The sequence below is a fragment of the Pongo abelii genome, chromosome 5 (genome assembly GCF_028885655.2).
Source record: "Pongo abelii isolate AG06213 chromosome 5, NHGRI_mPonAbe1-v2.0_pri, whole genome shotgun sequence".
Taxonomy (NCBI): domain Eukaryota; kingdom Metazoa; phylum Chordata; class Mammalia; order Primates; family Hominidae; genus Pongo; species Pongo abelii.
In genome coordinates this window covers 130,856,410-130,878,379 of record NC_071990.2, presented here as the reverse complement: position 1 = coordinate 130,878,379, position 21,970 = coordinate 130,856,410, and the positions used below count along the sequence as shown (strand labels likewise).

General features: G+C 39.3%; 1 protein-coding gene across 3 annotated transcripts in view; it reads right to left on the bottom strand.

The window, feature by feature from the left end:
* The window catches only part of LAMA2 (laminin subunit alpha 2), a 652,245-nt gene that overhangs the window by 127,786 nt on the left and 502,489 nt on the right, over positions 1-21,970 (bottom strand). For all 3 annotated transcript variants that reach the window (XM_054558144.2, XM_054558145.2, XM_054558146.2), the window contains one exon: positions 13,196-13,307. In XM_054558144.2, the coding sequence (XP_054414119.2) occupies positions 13,196-13,307 (112 nt within the window). The remainder of the gene's footprint in view (positions 1-13,195; positions 13,308-21,970) is intronic.

Sequence of the window (21,970 nt, the reverse complement as noted above, 5' to 3'; positions counted from 1 at the left end):
TTATAGCAGTGTGAGAAGAGATTAATACAGAGCCTTTGAGAGGTGATTAGGTCATATGGGCAAGAATGAAATTAGTGCTCTTATAAAAGGGATGCCAGATAACTCCCTTGCCCTTTCTACCAGATGAAACTATAACAAGGAGACAGCCATCTCTGAACCAGGAAGCAGCTCCTTACCAGGCACCAAACCAGCCAACACCTTGATCTTGGACCTCTCAGCCTTCACAAATGAGAAATGCATTTCAGTTATAAGGCACAAAATCGATGATATTTTCATTATAGCAGCCCAAATGGGCTAAGACAGCCATGGTTTAATTAGCAGAAATATTTGAATCACATGTCTTAAAGAACAAATATAGCCATTCCTAGCCCTGTGGTAGAAGTTATTGTCAGGTGCTGTATTCCTAGAAGTTAGTGAGGGTGGCTCTTTCTTGACCCACTGCCTAACAGTTCATATCTTGACATATGCCAAAGAACCCTCCCAAGATTTTGCTGCTATTGTTAGTAAGATACATCACCTAGGCTGTGTCTCAATTTTGTTACAGAACCACAATAACCATAGGCTGATTAGTTTGAAAGCTCCCTGGTCCAGCAAACTAGGTGGGAAGCCTTCCAGAGTACCAATGGTTAAATGTAAGAAGCTTTCTGCTTCTTAGATTTCAAGAAAGCAGTAGCAGATTTGGCTCTACTTATGGTACTGTCTCATCCTTTAGTCTGAGTGCATGCTATCTGTATAGTTGACTTTAACCAACTGCAGCATGTAAGTAACTACTGATATAATTTGTACTCACTTTTTAAAATGAAGATGATATTAATAAATGCCACTTCCCAACCTGCTAAAGCTGTGTGTTTTTTCTTTGTTAAATGAATATGTGTGCGTGTGTGTGTGTCTGTGTGTGTGCGTGTGTATAAATCAGCTTTCATAAGAGATATCTTTTGAAATTTGAACTAATTTAGGTTCTGGGCCTAGGCAGTATAGAGGAAGGGAAAAATGAGAGACAGAGTCTCACTATTTCTCTTGTGCTCTAGTCTCAAAGCTAAACTTCTACAGAGAAGAATCTGGTGGAAAAAGAATGACATCAGATAGAGAAAGGGAAAAGGCAAATATGGCTGTATCTTTTGGATGGCATACATAATTTCTTTAAATTAAAACCTTTTGTAAACAAGTAGAAGAAATCATTAAGGTGCACAAAAATGGCTTTAGCAAAACGATCATGTATTAAGAAAGCAAGCTTTGTTACATAGGTATACATATGCCATGGTGGTTTGCTGCACCTACCAACCCGTCAACCAGTTTTTTTTTTGTTTTTTTTTCTTTTTATTATTATTATTATTATTATTATTATACTTTAGGCTCTATGGTACATGTGCACAACGTGCAGGTAAGTTACATATGTATACATGTGCCATGCTGGTGTGCTGCACCCACCAACTTGTCATCTAGCATTAGGTATATCTCCCAGTGCTATCCCTCCCCCCTCCCCTCACCCCACAACAGTCCCCGAAGTGTGATGTTCCCCTTCCTGTGTCCATGTGTTCTCATTGTTCAATTCCCACCTATGAGTGAGAATATGCGGTGTTTGGTTTTTTGTTCTTGCGATAGTTTACTGAGAATGATGATTTCCAATTTCATCCATGTCCCTACAAAGGATGTGAACTCATCATTTTTTATGGCTGCATAGTATTCCATGGTGTATATGTGCCACATTTTCTTAATCCAGTCTATCATTTTTGGACATTTGGGTTGGTTCCAAGTCTTTGCTATTGTGAATAATGCCGCAATAAACATATGTGTGCATGTGTCTCTATAGCAGCATTGTTTATAGTCCTTTGGGTATATACCCAGTAATGGGATGGCTGGGTCAAATGGTATTTCTAGATCTAGATCCCTGAGGAATCGCCACACTGACTTCCACAAGGGTTGAACTAGTTTACAGTCCCACCAACAGTGTAAAAGTGTTCCTATTTCTCCACATCCTCTCCAGCACCTGTTGTTTCCTGACTTTTTAATGATTACCATTCTAACTGGTGTGAGATATCTCATTGTGGTTTTGATTTGCATTTCTCTGATGGCCAGTGATGGTGAGCATTTTTTCATGTGTTTTTTGGCTGCATAAATGTCTTATTTTGAGAAGTGTCTGTTCATGTCCTTCGCCCACTTTTTGATGGGGTTGTTTGTTTTTTTCTTGTAAATTTGTTGGAGTTCATTGTAGATTCTGGATATTAGCCCTTTGTCAGATGAGTAGGTTGCGAAAATTTTCTCCCATTTTGTAGGTTGCCTGTTCACTCTGATGGTAGTTTCCTTTGCTGTGCAGAAGCTCTTTAGTTTAATTAGATCCCATTTGTCAATTTTGGCTTTTGTTGCCATTGCTTTTGGTGTTTTAGACATGAAGTCCTTGCCCATGCCTATGTCCTGAATGGTATTGCCTAGGTTTTCTTCTAGGGTTTTTATGGTTTTAAGTCTAACATTTAAGCCTTTAATCCATCTTGAATTGATTTTTGTATAAGGTGTAAGGAAGGGATCCAGTTTCAGCTTTCTACATATGGCTAGCCAGTTTTCCCAGCACCATTTATTAAATAAGGAATCCTTTCCCCATTTCTTGTTTTTGTCAGGTTTGTCAAAGATCAGATAGTTGTAGATATGCGGCATTATTTCTGACGGCTCTGTTCTGTTCCATTGATCTATATCTCTGTTTTGGTACCACTACCGTGCTGTTTTGGTTACTGTAGCCTTGTAGTATAGTTTGAAGTCAGGTAGCGTGATGCCTCCAGCTTTGTTCTTTTGGCTTAGGATTGACTTGGCGATGCGGGCTCTTTTTTGGTTCCATATGAACCTTAAAGTAGTTTTTTCCAATTCTGTGAAGAAAGTCATTGGTAACTTGATGGGGATGGCATTGAATCTGTAAATTACCTTGGGAAGGATGGCCATTTTCATGATATTGATTCTTCCTACCCATGAGCATGGAATGTTCTTCCATTTGTTTGTATCCTCTTTTATTTCCTTCAGCAGTGGTTTGTAGTTCTCCTTGAAGAGGTCCTTCACATCCCTTGTAAGTTGGATTCCTAGGTATTTTATTCTCTTTGAAGCAATTGTGAATGGGAGTTCACTCATGATTTGGCTCTCTGTCTGTTATTGATGTATAAGAATGCTTGTGATTTTTGTACATTGATTTTGTATCCTGAGACTTTGCTGAAGTTGCTTATCAGCTTAAGGAGATTTTGGGCTGAGACAATGGGGTTTTCTAGATATACTATCATGTCATCTGCAAACAGGGACAATTTGACTTCCTCTTTTCCTAATTGAATACCCTTGATTTCCTTCTCTTGCCTAATTGCCTTGGCCAGAACTTCCAACACTATGTTGAATAGAAGTGGTGAGAGAGGGCATCCCTGTCTTGTGCCAGTTTTCAAAGGGAATGCTTCCAGTTTTTGCCCATTCAGTATGATATTGGCTGTGGGTTTGTCATAAATAGCTCTTATTATTTTGAGATATGACCCATCAATACCTAATTTATTGAGAGTTTTTAGCATGAAGGGTTGTTGAATTTTGTCAAAGGCCTTTTCTGCATCTATTGAGATAATCATGTGGTTTTTGACTTTGGTTCTGTTTATATGCTGGATTACATTTATTGATTTGTGTATATTGAACCAGCCTTGCATCCCAGGGATGAAGCCCACTTGATCATGGTGGATAAGCTTTTTGATGTGCTGCTGGATTCTGTTTGCCAGTATTTTATTGAGGATTTTTGCATCAATATTCATCAAGGATATTGGTCTAAAATTCTCTTTTTTTGTTGTGTCTCTGCCCAGCTTTGGTATCAGGATGATGCTGGCCAAATAAAATGAGTTAGGGAGGATTCCCTCTTTTTCTATTGATTGGAATAGTTTCAGAAGGAATGGTACCTGTTCCTCCTTGTACCTCTGGTAGAATTCGGCTGTGAACCCATCTGGTCCTGGACTCTTTTTGGTTGGTAAGCTATTGATTATTGCCACAATTTCAGCTCCTGTTATTGGTCTATTCAGAGATTCAACTTCTTCCTGATTTAGTCTTGGGAGGGTGTATGTGTTGAGGAATTTATCCATTTCTTCTAGATTTTCTAGTTTATTTGTGTAGAGGTGTTTGTAATATTCTCTGATGGTAGTTTGTATTTCTGTGGGATCGGTGGTGATATCCCCTTTATCATTTTTTATTGCATCTATTTGATTCTTCTCTCTTTTTTTCTTTATTAATCTTGCTAGCGGTCTATCAATTTTGTTGATCCTTTCAAAAAACCAGCTCCTGCATTCATTGATTTTTTGAAGGGTTTTTTGTGTCTCTATTTCCTTCAGTTGTGCTCTGATTTTAGTTATTTCTTGCCTTCTGCTAGCTTTTGAATGTGTTTGCTCTTGCTTTTCTAGTTCTTTTAATTGTGATGTTAGGGTGTCAATTTTGGATCTTTCCTGCTTTCTCTTGTGGGCATTTAGTGCTATAAATTTCCCTCTACACACCGTTTTGAATGCATCCCAGAGATTCTGGTATGTTGTGTCTTGGTTCTCGTTGGTTTCAAAGAACATCTTTATTTCTGCCTTCATTTCGTTATGTATCCAGTAGTCATTCAGGAGCAGGTTGTTCAGTTTCCACGTAGTTGAGCGGTTTTGAGTGAGATTCTTAATCCTGAGTTCTAGCTTGATTGCACTGTGATCTGAGAGATAGTTTGTTATAATTTCTGTTCTTTTACATTTATTGAGGAGAGCTTTACTTCCAAGTATATGGTCAATTTTGGAATAGGTGTGGTGTGGTGCTGAAAAAAATGTATATTCTGTTGATTTGGGGTGGAGAGTTCTGTAGATGTCTATTAGGTCTGCTTGGTGCAGAGCTGAGTTCAATTCCTGGGTACCCTTGTTGATTTTCTGTTTCGTTGATCTGTCTAATGTTGACAGTGGGGTGTTAAAGTCTCCCATTATTAATGTGTGGGAGTCTAAGTCTCTTTGTAGGTCACTCAGGACTTGCTTTATGAATCTGGGTGCTCCTGTATTGGGTGCGTATATATTTAGGATAGTTAGCTCTTCTTGTTGAATTAATCCCTTTACCATTATGTAATGGCCTTCTTTGTCTCTTTTGATCTTTGTTGGTTTAAGGTCTGTTTTATCAGAGACTAGGATTGCAACCCCTGCCTTTTTTTGTTTTCCATTTGCTTGGTAGATCTTCCTCCATCCTTTTATTTTGAGCCTATGTGTGTCTCTGCACATGAGATGGGTTTCCTGAATACAGCACACTGATGGATCTTGACTCTTTATCCAATTTGCCAGTCTGTGTCTTTTAATTGGAGCATTTAGTCCATTTACATTTAAAGTTAATATGGTTATGTGTGAATCTGATCCTGTCATTATGATGTTAGCTGGTTATTTTGCTCGTTAGTTGATGCAGTCTCTTCCTAGTCTCGATGGTCTTTACATTTCGGTATGATTTTGCAGTGGCTGGTACCGGTTGTGCCTTTCCATGTTTAGCGCTTCCTTCAGGAGCTCTTTCAGGGCAGGCCTGGTGGTGACAAAATCTTTCAGCATTTGCTTGTCTGTAAAGTATTTTATTTCTCCTTCACTTATGAAGCTTAGTTTGGCAGGATATGAAATTCTGGGTTGAAAATTCTTTTCTTTAAGAATGCTGAATATTGGCCCCCACTCTCTTCTGGCTTGTACGGTTTCTGCCGAGAGATCCGCTGTTAGTCTGATGGGCTTCCCTTTGATGGTAACCCGACCTTTCTCTCTGGCTGCCCTTAACATTTTTTCCTTCATTTCAACTTTGGTGAATCTGACAATTATGTGTCTTGGAGTTGCTCTTCTCGAGGAGTATCTTTGTGGCGTTCTCTGTATTTCCTGAATCTGAATGTTGGCCTGCCTTGCTAGATTGGGGAAGTTCTCCTGGATAATATCCTGCAGAGTGTTTTCCGACTTGTTTCCATTCTCCCCGTCACTTTCAGGTATACCAATCAGACGTAGATTTGGTCTTTTCACATAGTCCCATATTTCTTGGAGGCTTTGCTCGTTTCTTTTTATTCTTTTTTCTCTAAACTTCCCTTCTCGCTTCATTTCATTCATTTCATCTTCCAGGGCTGATACCCTTTCTTCCATTTGATCGCATCGGCTCCTGAGGCTTCTGCATTCTTCACGTAGTTCTCGAGCCTTGGTTTTCAGCTCCATCAGCTCCTTTAAGCACTTCTCTGTATTGGTTATTCTAGTTATACATTCTTCTAAATTTTTTTCAAAGTTTTCAACTTCTTTGCCTTTGGTTTGAATATCCTCCTGTAGCTCGGAGTAATTTGATCGTCTGAAGCCTTCTTCTCTCAGCTCGTCAAAGTCATTCTCCGTCCAGCTTTGTTCCGTTGCTGGTGAGGAACTGCGTTCCTTTGGAGGAGGAGAGGTACTCTGCTTTTTAGAGTTTCCAGTTTTTCTGCTCTGTTTTTTCCCCATCTTTGTGGTTTTATCTACTTTTGGTCTTTGATGATGGTGATGTACAGATGGGTTTTTGGTGTGGATGTCCTTTCTGTTAGTTTTCCTTCTAACAGACAGGACCCTCAGCTGCAGGTCTGTTGGAGTACCTGGCCGGCCATGTGAGGTGTCAGTCTGCCCCTGCTGGGGGGTGCCTCCCAGTTAGGCTGCTCGGGGGTCAGGGGTCAGGGACCCACTTGAGGAGGCAGTCAGCCCGTTCTCAGATCTCCAGCTGCGTGCTGGGAGAACCACTGCTCTCCTCACAGCTGTCAGACAGGGACATTTAAGTCTGCAGAGGTTACTGCTGTCTTTTTGTTTGTCTGTGTCCTGCCCCCAGAGGTGAAGCCTACAGAGGCAGGCAGGCCTCCTTGAGCTGTGGTGGGCTCCACCCAGTTCAAGCTTCCAGGCTGCTTTGTTTACCTAAGCAAGCCTGGGCAATGGCGGGCGCCCCTCCCCCAGCCTCGCTGCCGACTTGCTGTTTGATCTCAGACTGCTGTGCTAGCAATCAGCGAGACTCCGTGGGCGTAGGACCCTCTGAGCCAGGTGCGGGCTATACTCTCCTGGGGCACCGTTTCCTAAGCCCGTCGGAAAAGCACAGTATTCGGGTGGGAGTGGCCCGATTTTCCAGGTGCCGTCTGTGACCCCTGGAAAGGGAACTCCCTGACCCCTTGCGCTTCCCGAGTGAGGCAATGCCTCGCCCCTGCTTCGGCTGGCGCACGGTGCACTCACCCACTGACCTGCGCCCACTGTCTGGCACACCCTAGTGAGATGAACACGGTACCTCAGATGGAAATGCAGAAATCACCCGTCTTCTGCATCGCTCGCGCTGGGAGCTGTAGACCAGAGCTGTTCCTATTCGGCCATCTTGGCTCCTCCCCCCCCTCTTTTTTTTTTTTTTTTGAGATGGAGTCTTGCTGTGTCACCCAGGCTGGAGTGCAGTGGCACAATTTCCGCTCACTGCAACCTCACCTCCCGGGTTCAAGTGATTGTACTGTCTCAGCCTCCTGAGTAGCTGGAATTACAGCGCATGCCACTGCGCCCAGCTGATTTTTGTATTTTTAGTACAGATGGGGTTTTGCCATGTTGTCCAGGCTGGTCTTGAACGCCTGACCTCAGGTGATCTGCCTGCCTTGGCCTCTCAAAGTGCTGGGATTACAGGAGTGAGCCACCATGCCCAGCCCATCATCTATGTTTTAAGCCCCTTGTGCATTAGCTGTTTGTCCTAATGCTTTCCTTTTCCTCTCCTCACAACCCCCAATAGACTCCAGTGTGTGTTGTTCCCCTCCCTGTCCATGTGTTCTCACTGTTCAACTCCCACTTATGAGTGAGAACATGCGGTGTTTGGTTTTCCATTCCTGGGTTAGTTTGCTGAGGATGCTGAAGCTTTCAGCTTCATCCATATCCCTGCAAAGGACCTGATATCATTCTTTTTTATGGCTACATAGTATTCCATGGTGTATATGTACCACATTTTCTTTACCCAATCTATCATTGATGGGCATTTGGGTTGGTTCCATCTCTTTGCATAAATAGTGCTGCAATAAACATACATGTGTATGTGTCTTTATAGTAGAATGATTTATATTCCTTTGGATATATACCCAGTTATAGGGTTGCTGGGTCAAATGGTATTTCTGGTTCTGGAGCCTTGAGGAATCACCACACTGTCTTCCACAATGGTTAAACTAATTTACATTCCCACCAACAGGGTAAAAGTGTTCCTATTTCTCCACAGCCTTGCCAGCATCTATTGTTTCCTGACTTTTTAATAATTACCATTCTGACTGGTGTCATATGTTATCTCATTGTGGTTTTGACTTGCATTTCTCTAATGATCAGTGATGATGAGCTTTTTTCATATGTTTGTTGGCTGCATAAACATCTTCTTTTGATGGGGTGATAGGTGCAGCAAACCACCATGGCACAGGTATACCTATGTAACAAACCTGAACATTCTGCACATGCATCCCAGAACTTAAAGTAAAAAGGAAAATAAGAACATGAGAGAAAAAAAAAGAAAAACATCAAAGAATACAACACATACCCCATAAAGTTTCTATAGGACATCACTGTGCAGCTCAGTCATGAGGTTTTTTTTGTTTGTTTTTTTTTTTCCTGGTTGGATATTATCAATTGTTGCAATTACTGTTATTGAAATAGTCCCAGAAGATTGCAATGTGATTAGGACTAAAAGAATAAACATTTTAGCAAATACATTGGCTGCTTATGGAATAAACTGCTATTCCATGGCCAGCTTTTTGTTGCAACCCATGTTATGTAAAAAAAATACAAGCTCCCCAAAATGGACATGGGCCTTCAGTATCTTTTTGGATTAAATGATAGCATCTTTCAAATGGGTTTTTGGTATATGTGCTACTTTATCTTCATTATGAAAAACAAATTTTAGATACAGGTTTTGGAGAAAAATATGGCCTCATCGGGACACAGATAAATTACATATGGCCCATTAAAACTTGTCAGTTTAATTTGGATAACATTTATTTATTATTAGTGTTTTAAATTTTTATAGTTATTTTCCAGATTATTTCACTGCACTTTACTTACCCTCATTTAACGTTCTTTTTGTATGGTGAACTGTCTAGTTTAATTTTTATTTCCATTATTTTTCTACTGAAAGTTAAATTTAAAAATGCTGTCATTTTCCATTTCTCTCATAGGCATCTATCACGTGCTAGGCAATATGATTTTCTTAGAAATCCTCCCCGCCAAAAAAGTTAAGGAAGCATCATTTTAATAGAAGTTTGTTTCACTCTTTATAGACATATATAAACATACATTTTTATGTTTATATACATATATATAGTTCCAGATCCTATGTATAAATAGGATCTGGAGCTTCTCTGAGCATTCTTAAAGATGAATGTGTTTTTCATCTCTTATTCAAAAGTATGCACTATCACTTCGATATATTTTCTTTCCCACAGTATTGAAAATGATTGCAAAAGATATATCTTTGGAATTTACTTTTTATTTCCAACTTAATTCAAAGGAGGATTTAGGTAATTTTTTTAAAATCCTAATATCAGATAAAATTAAAATAAAAGGAAATAGCGCTACAGGTAAAAAAACAATTGTGTAAATTAGGGAAAGAATTAGTAGACAGAAAACCATGCCATAACGTTCAATGCAGTACATCCTAAGTCCACTACTAAGCATCTTAGTAGCCTATGCGTAGCAGGGAATACAAACAGGATTCTTAAGAGGTACACAGTATCTATAAATATAAGTAAAAATTCCTCAGGAGAAGCAAAACTGTTTTCATACTAAGTCTGAAAAAAAATCCTCTGATGGGTAAATTTATTAAGAATAGAAAGTAATAGTCTGATCTGAGAAACAGGAAGAAAAGGTGTCTATCATTGATTAAGTCCTACTGTATGTCAGGAAATAAACACTAATGGGTTTACCTATGTCCACTCATTAATTCTAATAATGCGTGGAATAAAACAGTTTATTTATGAACTAATCAGGAGTCATAGCATGGTAGATATTATAAAATTATAGTGAGATAAGAATGCCTTGATGAATGGAAGTTGATTATCTATAACGAGGTCATGACTCATAATGAAAGATAAGATGAACAGTACATCTATCCAAACATAAAGCTGAAATAGATAAATGTCAGCCTGAAGCATTTACTTTTCCCACAGCAATTTATTACCGCTAACAAAAATGTAAAAGTACTGATGGTTATCCCTCATTATTATAGTTTAGAGAGAGAAAAAAAGAGGTGTGGATATGTAGTACAACCTACTTTAAAGCCTTTGGTGAGTCCTTCCTTCCCTCCCTCCCTTTCTTATTTCCCCTTCCTTCCTTCCTACCTTCCTTCCTTCCTTCCCTTTTCTTCTTTTCTTCCTCCCTCCCTCCTTTCCCTTCCTTCTTTCCCCCCTTCCTCTTTCCTTCCTTCTTTCCATTTCCTTTCTTCCTTCCTCCCTCCTTTCCCTTCCTTCTTTCCTCTCTCCCTTCCCCCTTCCTCCCTCTGTTCCTTCCTTCCTTCCATTTCCTTCCTTCCTCCCTCCCTCCTTTCTCTTCCTTCTTTCTTCCCTCCCTTCCCCCTTCCTTCCTTCCTTCTGCCCTTCCTTTCTTCCTTCCTCCCTCTCTCCTTTTCCTTCTTCCTCCCTCCCTCCTTCCTTCCTTTCTTCCTTCCTTCCTTTGTTCCTTCCTTCTGCCTTTCCTTTCTTCCTTCCTCCCTCCCTCTCTCCTTTTCCTCCTTCCTCCCTCCCTCCCTCCTTCCTTCCTTTCTTCCTTCCTTCCTTTGTTCCTTCCTTCTGCCCTTCCTTTCTTCTTTCCTCCCTCCCTCCCTCCTTTTCCTCCTTCCTCCCTCCCTCCCTCCTTCCTTCCTTTCTTCCTTCCTTCCTTTGTTCCTTCCTTCTGCCCTTCCTTTCTTCCTTCCTTCCTCCCTCCCTCCTTTTCCTCCTTCCTCCCTCCCTCCTTCCTTCCTTTCTTCCTTCCTTCCTTTGTTCCTTCCTTCCTTTGTTCCTTCCTTCCTTCCTCCCTCCCCTCCTTTTTTTCCTTTCTCTTCCTTCCTCTCCCTCCTTCCTTCCTGCTTCCCTCCCTCCTTCCTTCCTTCTTTTCCTTCCTTCCTTCCACCTTCCCTCCTTCCCTCCTTCCCTTCTTCCCTCCTTCCCTCCCTCCCTTCATTCCTCCTTCCTTCCCCTTCCTTCCTTCCTTTCTCCCTTCATCCCTCTCTTCCTCCTTTCCTCCCTTCCTTCCCCCTCCCTCCCTTATCCTCCCTTCCTTCCATCCTTCCTTCCTTCCTTCCTTTTTCCTCCCTCCCCTCCCTTTCTTTCCTCCCCTCCCTTCCTTCCCTCTCCTCCCTTCCTTCCCTCTCCTCCCTCCCTCCCTTCCTTCCTTCCTTTTTCCTCCCTCCCCTCCCTTCTTTCCCTCCCCTCCGTTCCTTCCCCCACCTTTTCTTTTTTTCTCCATTAAACTGCCAAGCTTTGATTTACATCTCAATGAACATTTAGTGTTGCTCTGGTACAATTTAAATTTGAACTTTCATTCAATTTTAACAGTTGGATTAATTCTACCAAATAGTGCCTGCATGCAAAAGTGAGTAGTGTTCTTATTTCCCTAAAGTATAGCTATCCCACATGGCACTTCACATAAATTAGAAAAGGGTGCCCTATCTGGACAGACACAATCAGACCACCTGATTTACACATAATTTAGGGAATGAGAGACACCTTTGATGATGGATAATACTTTCTCTGGTGTATAGACTTGGGATTTGGGGTGGTGAGCAAGCCTGAGATAAATCTCATCTCCAGTCTGCCTCCTGTTAGTCTACAAATTGTACAAATAGTACCTAGAGGCCCTAGGCACCCAGAAGAAGCAAATATTCATATTGACCAAAGAGGTAACCATGCATCTCTCTTTGGCGGGAGATGGAAGGTTCAATGCAGAGAATAAAGTAAGCAGTGTTGATAATAGGATCTATTAAAACATATGCTAGCATTTATTCTCATACCAGTGTTTGATTGAAACAAATTGAAAATGAGTCCCCAGGATGGGCTGCTGCATGTTGGGTGTTTGAAATGTCAGTGGAAAGAAAAGGAAAGTTCCTGGAGCATTGACTAGGGCCTTTGGGGATCCGCTCAGAGTGAAGATGCTCTACCTGCAGTGGGATTTGTTGTTGTTGTTGTTGTTTTGGGTTGCACTTCAAGTAGCATTAATGGAAAATAATACTAGGGAAAGTACAACAGCTTCATCTATCAGAGGATAAACCACAGTGAATTAACTGAGATTTTTCTGGCAGAAATAATTTCTGTTTCAGAACCTCATAACTTTGCCTCAAATTAGCTCTCAAATTAAAACCCTGTTGCTTCTTGCAGTGGTGAATATTTGGGAGTTTGTCTCTTCTTGGCCAGTGATGCCTAAGAATTATCAGTCAGAATCTGCCTTGAAGTTGATCTCACATCCTTATTTATTTGGCTACATTATGAAGCAAAGTATCTAAAATGCATAATATTGCAGAGCAAGAAAAATGTTTTACTGCTTCAAGCAAAAAACAACAAAAAGCATTTTTTCCCAATTTCTAAACATGCATGCATGTTTATTATATTTTAACAGATATTTAAGGACTAGGTTTTTTTGGGGGGCGAGTGTGGAGGGGCATTATCTGTATTCTTTGAGTTTCTTAATTTGGGCTTTTGCCAAAAAATGGCTTCCACTTTCTCATTCATGTTAGTAGATGTCAAGAACTAACTCCTAGAGAATTGTGAGCTAAATGCACCAGACCTTCTCATAAAGTAGCACATCCAAATCCCAAGCAACAGATGTTCATTAAAAACCAGTCCCCAGTATTTGAAAAGCCGTTTTGAGAAACTAAAGTGGTGCTTTAATGTATCAAGTGGAATGATGACATTAGCTTGCTTGAAAATGAAAAATACTTTAAATACTTACAAATAAAAACAATAACAAAACAAAAGTTGCCTATTCTTATGTAATTATAATAGCCATGTTTCAAGAATTTACTGCTATTCTGCCCTCTTTGTCACTAATTCACTGACTATTGTTGCTAATTTAACACTGTATGTCACAGGTTCTCAGCAGATAATATCCTTGAATATCTTAACCACACTACTTTTTGAAACTCAACCTTTGATTTTACAGATGTCACTTATAACAAGAGAAATTCCAGTCCTGTGTCATCCCTTTCTGTGTTTTTCTGTTGGGAGAAATGATGATTAAAATGTGATTCTTTCTAATACCTTCTGCATCCCGGGCAAGCTCCTTAATGAATTCTCCCAGGGACTTTGCTCTTGTGTTGGTCCTCTCAGCATCCTGTCCGGTCTGCTCGCCATCTGCTGTCACTTTGGTAGCCTAATGATCCAAATTTGGGAAAAGCATAATTAATAGAGATGATGAAGCTACAGCTAGATAAGCTCCCACTGGCTGCATTTTCTTTCAAATATTACTTTGAGCCAACGGCAATCGATGAATTATTGATCAGATGTATTGGAAATGATGCCCCATGCTCAAGTATACAATTAAACTTTATTACTTCTTCCATTAAATGGAAATCAGAGAGCTGTATTTGGTCTTTTAAAAAACCCTCGTTATATACTATGGCACAGAAGAAGCAATAAAGCACAATTATTTTTGAAATATCTTTAAGGTACAGTTGCCAAAAGTCCTTAATGGAATCTTCAGCCTCCACATGTTGCAGTTTTGTCCATATTTTATTTACTGAAAAAGTGTGTGGAGTGCAGCAATGATCTCTTGAGAGAAGAACAGGCTGTCTGCCTCAATAAGCTTGATCCTATAGATTTGTTTTAGATCAATATGTTAATTAAAGAAACAAAGAGGGGGAAATGCTTAGCTACTCAGTAGTAAATGCCTGTTTTATAACACATCAAAGATGCCAATAAAACGTTAAGGGAGAATAAATGCTAACTTTTCCATATGATAGCACCAGAAATATGCTTGTTAATCACAGAATCATGCAGCACTGTCAGCAAAGTAAAACAGAATCCCAAAACAGCCCCACCTCCCAAAGAGTATTCTCAGGCACATTCACCTCTATTCAGGTTTAAAATATCATTTTACACACTGGAATGCATTCAATGTGTTCACGGTTAAAATATACCATATTTAGTCTAACAAAAATGGTGTGTGTATAACATTGTTTCTTTAAAAATTACAAGGTTTAGAGTACCCTGAAAGGTTTACACTTCATTTTTCTATGTGTTGCATATGCTAATATATAAGCCTTCTCTTTTACTAAAAAGATATGGATAGTCTAACTACAGATAATGAATTAGAGAATCACAAACTGTCTCAATATAATTTTGAATAAGGTCCAAGTTGGCAGCATATTAATACTCTAGAATCTTGTACCAGAGTGCTTGCATACTAGGCATGGCCAGAGAATTAATATTTAAAATATACGTAAGTGGATTTTAAATAGAACTAAATGTCTGGCCAGCACAGAACATGGTAAAAGACGCTAGAGGAATTGTACTGCATTTTGTGATTTTCCAAGGGCAGCAAGAGGTTTAATTTATGAAAGTTTTCAAGGTTTTGCACAAATGAAGGAATATAAAGTCCAACTATTATCATCTAACTTCTCAACCTGCAAGTGTTAACATCACAAATGAAAGGATGAAAGGATAAGAATCCATTGGAAAATTAAATTTTTTTCTGTATAATTTGCAGTACATATACACAATAATTTGGAGAGTATTAAGCAATGTATTATAATGCTCTGGATTTATTCTTCTAAAATATTAATAATGGAATTATTTTCACTTTTGGATTTAAAAAATTTTTTGGGATAAACTTTGCATCCAATCCCTAGGTTACTCAAATCCTTGCTTTTGTGGTGAGTGTTGTTAATTACGTTCCATTAATTTCCTTAAACTTGGTCTCCTGCATGTGTTTGCACTCAAAGTTCTGATGGGTCAAATAACTTTTTACACACAGACACATATACATAAACACATTCACATACACACACACGTACTCATACCTAATTATTTAAACGTTACTTTTGAATCACTAACTAAGGTCAACAGCTTGGCAGTGAGCTGAGATCACGCCACTGCACTCCAGCCTGGCGACAGAGTGAGCCTCTGTCTCAAAAAAAAAAAAAAAAAAAAAAGAAAAAGAAAAAAAAAGATGTTGGTAGTCTAAACTGCTTTGGATATTTTTCTAGTCTAGACTTGACTGAACTTTATGGTACCACTCTTACTTTCACATATTACTGAACACCATACTAAGGAACTTGATCTATATTTCGGTCATCTTCCAATATCTTACCTTAAGGATTAATGTATCAATACCACTAGTGTCTCTTACGATACAGAAAATGTACATTATAATTTAAACTTAAAATATATTCTTTTGCTTCATCAATATATTTTCTGTATTACCAAAAGATCATAATTTCACACCAAGTGGACCAATTCTTATTAATAATTCAAAGTGCCTAAATTTTAAAAAGTAAATGTGTATCATACACTGTCTCTTAAATTCTGGATGATCAAGATCATATTCATTGTCTTAACTTCCTCTGGCTTATCATCTGTTGTACAGGTTATTTCATTTACGTAGTAATGTGTAAGAGTCATCATTCACATGCATTTTATTCTTAGTATTGATTATATGATTACTTCAATACTAAATTGTCAAGAATCCTACAAAGTCCATGATAAGAAAGAAGTTCAAAAAATTAGCACTAAGACCCTATGCAATCAACCTCCCTGGCATAGTTCTAGTATATTAAATAGGCAAAACTCATCCCTTTTTAGCACCTTCTTGTATCCCATTGTCTTTACCTAGAATGAGCTTCTCCTCAACACCTTTAAAGACTGGGTCCTTGTTACCCATCAGCTTTCAGTTTAAGTGCTTCTCCTTAGTGTGGCCGTTCCCAGGGTGCTACCTAGGTTTCCACACTTCCTGCAGCAGGACGTTTCCTTCATAGCACCGTGGATTTGAGAATTACTTAGTAATTGGCTCACCTATTTATTGACAACCTCTCCAACTCAAAGGTAAGCTCTAAGGGGGTGAGAACTTGGTCTGTTTTGTTCATCATATTATATCCAGCTCCTAGTATGATGCCTAACTTACAGTAAATATTCTCTAATGTTGTTATATACAGGACTAAACAACAATTTTCCTAACCAATCTTGCCAACCTTATTACCATTCTTCTTGCCTACTTTCTTTTGGAACATTCTCAAAAAAAGATTTTGTTCATACTTTTGCTTCTTAACTCTTCTCTACTTATCCAAAATAAGTCCAGCGTTCGAGATTCAATTCCAACTCCATCTTCTCAGTGAAGCCCTCCTTACCTATTCTAGCACATGCTCTCTTTTCTTAGATTTTCAAAAATAATTATTATTACCACTATTCACAACTCTAATGGGTAGTAACTTTGTTAGGTGCTTTGCCATATCTCCATTAGATAGATAGATTAGAAAAGGCTAGGGATCTCTCTTACTTTTTATTCCTCAGAGTGCCAGGCATAGTGTCTGGCAAATTGTCGTGGGTCAAAGATGTTGGGTGATTGGCGGATACAATGACAATCAAACCAACGATCCCTTGGAAATTCTAAAGCCTATCTAACAGCACTCAAACTGACCATATGCCTGGTGCTATGCTTGCCAGCAAACGTGGTTGGCTGGGCAGTTTTCTGGGCATTTTTTAGAAGCTCAGAGGAAGCTGCTGCTCAACAGCTACAGTTGAAGCTTGGGAGGAGAGCCAGGCATGAGAATCTCCAGTCCCAACTACACTGCTTTCTAGCCACTGGCCTCACAGTAATTCAAACTGGGCCTTTGAATACACACCAAGTTCCACACTGGTGGGGTGGGAGCGGGAGTAGTGGGTAGGAAGAGGGTAGGAAGACTCTTCAGGGCCAGCACAGTGCTTACTGAAGGAGATACCTTCCTTCTAAACACAGAAGAAGAGCTTCCTTTCTAGGCTACATTCCAGAAGAGGAGGAGATGTGAGGTTCCTGGCACCAAAAGCATCAACTTAATGTGGGTTAGCACACTAAAGGATGAGTTACACACAGTCAGGCTCAGCTGTACCTCAGAATTACTTGTATTTTTTATATTTTTTTAACTTTTAAGTTCAAGGGTACATGTGCAGGATGTGCAGATTTGTTACATAGGTAAATGTGCATAATGGGGTTTGTTGCACAGATTATTTCATCACCCCAGTATTAAGCCCAGTGCCCATAAGTTATTTTTCCCAATCCTCTCCATCCTCTCATCCTTCCCACCCTCCGCCCTCTGGTAGGCCCCAGTATACATTGTTCCCTTCTACATGTCTATGTGTTCCCATCATTTAACTCCGATTTATAAGTGGGACATGCAGTCTTTGATTTTCTGTTCCTGTGTTTGTTTGCTAAGGGTAATGTCCTCCGGCTCCATCCATGTCCCTGCAAAGCACATGAACTCATTCTTTTTTATGCCTGCATAGTATTCCATGGTGTACATCTACCACATTTTCTTTAGCCAGTCTATCATTGATGGGCACTTAGGTTGATTCCATTGTCTTTGCTATTGTGAATAGTTATGCCAAATTTATATACATGTTTGCAAAGGCTTACAGCACTCTCGTGTGTCTCACTTACTCTTCCTGAATTTAGAGATATATAGAAGGCATCATCCCTCTTTTTACACAGGTGAAAATGAAGGTATGAGGAGGTTAAGTGACTTATCTGAACTTACATGTACAGGGAATTGGAGATGAAATACACTTTTTTTTTTGTCTCACAGACTTATATTTTGTTTGTACCCAACATTATTTTGTGTTTGGCTAACATCCAGAAAGAGTAGTAAAATACATGAAAAACTGGAGTATTCTAGGTGAGTGGAGGACACTGCTCCAGTTAATGTATACTTTAAGTATATAAGCGTTGGCTTTCAGTGAATTAACACATCTCAAAATAATATCAGAACATCATCTAGATATATTTTTAAAAATCATGTCTCATTACACAGTAATTAAGTCGAAGAGTCACCCTTGTCAAAAATATCCACGAGAGACTTCATAAAGAAGCCTATGACAAATGCACTATCACCTACGGGTAGTGGTGATAGACAGTGGTATCACTGTCAAAGCAAAATTCACAAAAATCAGTCCTACCCAGGACAGGCTATTGACAACGTTACGAATGAATGCTAAATACTGCATGATAGGAACTATCTGTCTGATTCAGTTTGGCTCTTTCTGTGTTTTATTAAATTACCATCTCCATCTCTTAGTCATCCTTCTTCTTATTCACTATTATCTTGTCCTTTGAGTATTTGACAAATAACTTCTCATTTATCCTAATATGTTGTACAATCTTCCTTTCATTCTCTATCTTGGATTTTCTTATTTTAACATCCTCTTACCTCTATTCTGCAATCTTTACAGTGTTCCTTTGTAAATGATGCCTTACACAGTATCTTGTATCTCTCTTGCCTTTGATTACCTTTTTTTTATGTTGACATTCACTCAGCTAGGTTTCTTTTTTCCCATTTCTTTTTCTATTTTTTCTTGTTTTGTTTTTTAGAGTATTTATATGTAGGCAGCATGCATTACCATTAGGCATATGTTAATTTACTTCCGAACAATGTAGCTATTACTTTCCTGCTTTAGCTCAAGCAGTTCTTGCTGTGCCTCTTAAAATCTGCCCATAATTTTCTTGATTGGATATTACCAGTGTGTTTCATTTTCTGCCTTCTTTATGTTAAAACTAGAATCTAATGGAGCAAACCTAACTACTGAATAGATAACATTGCTTAGATACCGTCTACCTTTGCATTTGCAGACTCATATGGTTTCCTGATAAAATTAAATTTCAGATCAAATCATTTATATGATACTCTCAAGGGTCATCTTCCATTATTACCAGCTCCATATGTCTAAGTGGTAGTGAAGCACTCATCAGGCAAGCCGTAAGGACCAACAACACACAGCGAAAGAAGAAGCAACCAGCTGACCCCATGGAATGACAATGAGCCAGTTCCACGTGGAATTTCTTCCTAAATATTTCACGTGCCAATTTTAAAAGTTCCAAACCAAAAAGATATGACTTGTTTTATATTATATATATATCTTTTAAAAATATAAAAGGAGAAATAAAAAACACTGTTAGCAGTTGAAATCTTTTAAAAACTATAAATAACATCTTGTAAACTTATAATATTGGCACTTAAATCACTTAAAAACTAGTTTCATCCTTTTGGAAATGCTTCATTTTCATTAAATTTGATATTCAATAGGCAATAAAATACAATATAAGTGAAGCTAAATTTTAATATTTTATACAGTTCAGTCTACTACATAGCATTCTCCCCTTACAGAATATAAACAGTTAAGAGGTGTTTATCAATCAAAATAAAATATTCAACAATGTAATTATAAATATATGCCTGATTTTAATGCATTTTAAAGAATGCAAAATCAATGTTTATTTTGGGTTTGTCTACATTTCATCTTGTTGTTCAATGCTTTTAAAATTATTCACAATTAATTAAACAAATATTGACTCAACACCTATTATGTGTATAATATTCGTGATACTCTGATAAGAAACAAAAAGGTTTCTTGCCCATTAGGAGTCTATAGTCTGGTGAACTAGATAGTTATTTGTCAAATGATCATGTAGATAAACTTATAACTACAAACTAGAGGAAAAATAGTGGTATAAGATAAGCACAGGAGGAATCTTGGAACCCCTGTGATGGCATAGAGGGCTTTCACGAGCTGAGATTTGAAAGGTATACTGGCATTAATAGAAATTAACAAAATGTAGGGAGAGGTAGATTACCTTTAAGGCAAAATAAAGAAATGTGTGGCGATGCTTTGTGGTGGGACAAAGTGGCTAGGGGACAGTATGGCTGGAGTGCAGATGGCCGGGGCACAAGTGGTGGGAGATGTGGCCAAGGGGAGAATTTTGGTCTTTATCCTACGAGCCTAAGGGAAGTCAGGGGAAGAGTTTGTAAGCACTGCGATGACGTATTCACATTTGGAATAGCAAACATTCATTCTGGCTACATTATGGAGAACAGATTTGGAGGAGAACAAGAGTAAAAGCAGAGAGACCAGCTAAAAAACAAATGTGGTAATCCCAAACTACACAATATGAGATTGGATGAGAGTGGGGTAGTAGAGATGAATGCCATACACACAAGTGGAAGCCCAGTGTGTGATAATGAATTGGATAAGCAGGAGCATCATGAGGAAGAAAGAGGCACCAAAGAAAATTTGTAGGTTTCTGGCTTATACCCTCAATCCACAGGGGTCCAGATGACCAGACCATGAGTAGTGGGGAGAGATGAGAGAGAAGCAGAGATTAGATCATGGTGGGAGAGTGCTGAATGTCATCCTGAAAAAAGTGGAAAGCCATAGTACAATTTAAGGAAGAGGATGACATGATAGGATCTGTAATTTAGAATGTTCACTCTGCCAGATAAATAACAACTGGTTGGAGTTGCATAAGGCTTACAAAGAGCCACCATACAAGGAAACTGAATTTGATGAAGGGTGAAAGAAGGAGGAGAGTGAAGGGCAACCTGCTAATTTCTCTTTGGGAGATTGGGCACATACTGGAGGATAAAACACTGAGATGTTCTAAATAGGAGAACTAATGAACTTTAAGAGGAAATGATGAGTTTAGTTTGAGATGTCCAATCCATAGTAAGGCACATAGGACCAAAGCATGAGAATGAAGTCAGCCTTGAAAATATAGATTTATGAATTAACAGCTTATACATGGCAATTGAAGACCTAAGAAAGAGTTATACAGTGAGGGGAAACATGGACTGAGGCCTAGTCCCCAAGGAACACCAACTTTGAAGGGATGATGAGAGGAAGAGCCTTAGAATGAAAAGTTGGAGAATTAAGAGAAAAACAGAGAGAGGACAGTATGTTAAGAAGGAAAGAAAGATCAAAGCTGCAGAGATTTCAAGTAAAATTAATAAGTATCCAGTGGATTTAGTTACCAGATTGTCATTGGTTATCTTATAAAAACAGTTTCAGTAGTGGGCTGGGAGTGAAAATCCAGGCAGCAGTGGAGTGAGAAATAAATACAGACTTGTCTCCAAGTCTTCCAAAAATTTTGGCTCTGAGAAAAGAAAGGAGCTAAGGACAATAGCTATAGAGGTAAGCAGAGTCATCATCAAAAAGCATCTTAATATTTCACACATACTGTAGGGCAGTTTGAATATGTTAAACATGATTCTCATATGTGAGGAACTTGGGTTCTTCCAGTGAGTAAAATAAAATGGCAACAAATCAAAATGCATTGAAAGAGATATATGATTATGTAATTTTTTTACTTTATACATTAATTAAAATATATCAAAATACATTTTAAATATGAGTTCTTGGGTGGAATAATGTCTTCTTTACCCAGGGATATTAGGGAATTAGGTTCCTTCATTTAAAAACAATGAGTAGAGGAGGAGCCAAGATGGCCAAATAGGAACAGCTCTGGTCTACAGCTCCAAGCGTGAGTGACGCAGAAGACGGGTGATTTCTGCATTTCCATCTGAGGTACCTGGTTCATCTCACTAGGGAGTGCCAGACAGCGGGCGCAGGTCAGTGGGTGCATGCACCGTGCGCAAGTCAAAGAAGGGCGAGGCATTGCCTCACTCGGGAAGCACAAGGGGTCAGGGAGTTCCCTTTCCTAGTCAAAGAAAGGGGTGACAGACAGCACCTGGAAAATCGGGTCACTCTCACCCGAATACTGCGCTTTTCCAACGGGCTTAAAAAATGGTGCACCAGGAGATTATATCCCACACCTGGCTCAGAGGGTCCTACGCCCACGGAGTCTCGCTGATTGCTAGCACAGCAGTCGGAGATCAAACTGCAAGGCGGCAGCGAGGCTGGGGGAGGGGCGCCCGCCATTGCCCAGGCTTGCTTAGGTAAACAAAGCAGCCGGGAAGCTCCAACTGGGTGGAGCCCACCACAGCTCAAGGAGGCCTGCCTGCCTCTGTAGGCTCCACCTCTGGGGGCAGGGCACAGACAAACAAAAAGACAGCAGTA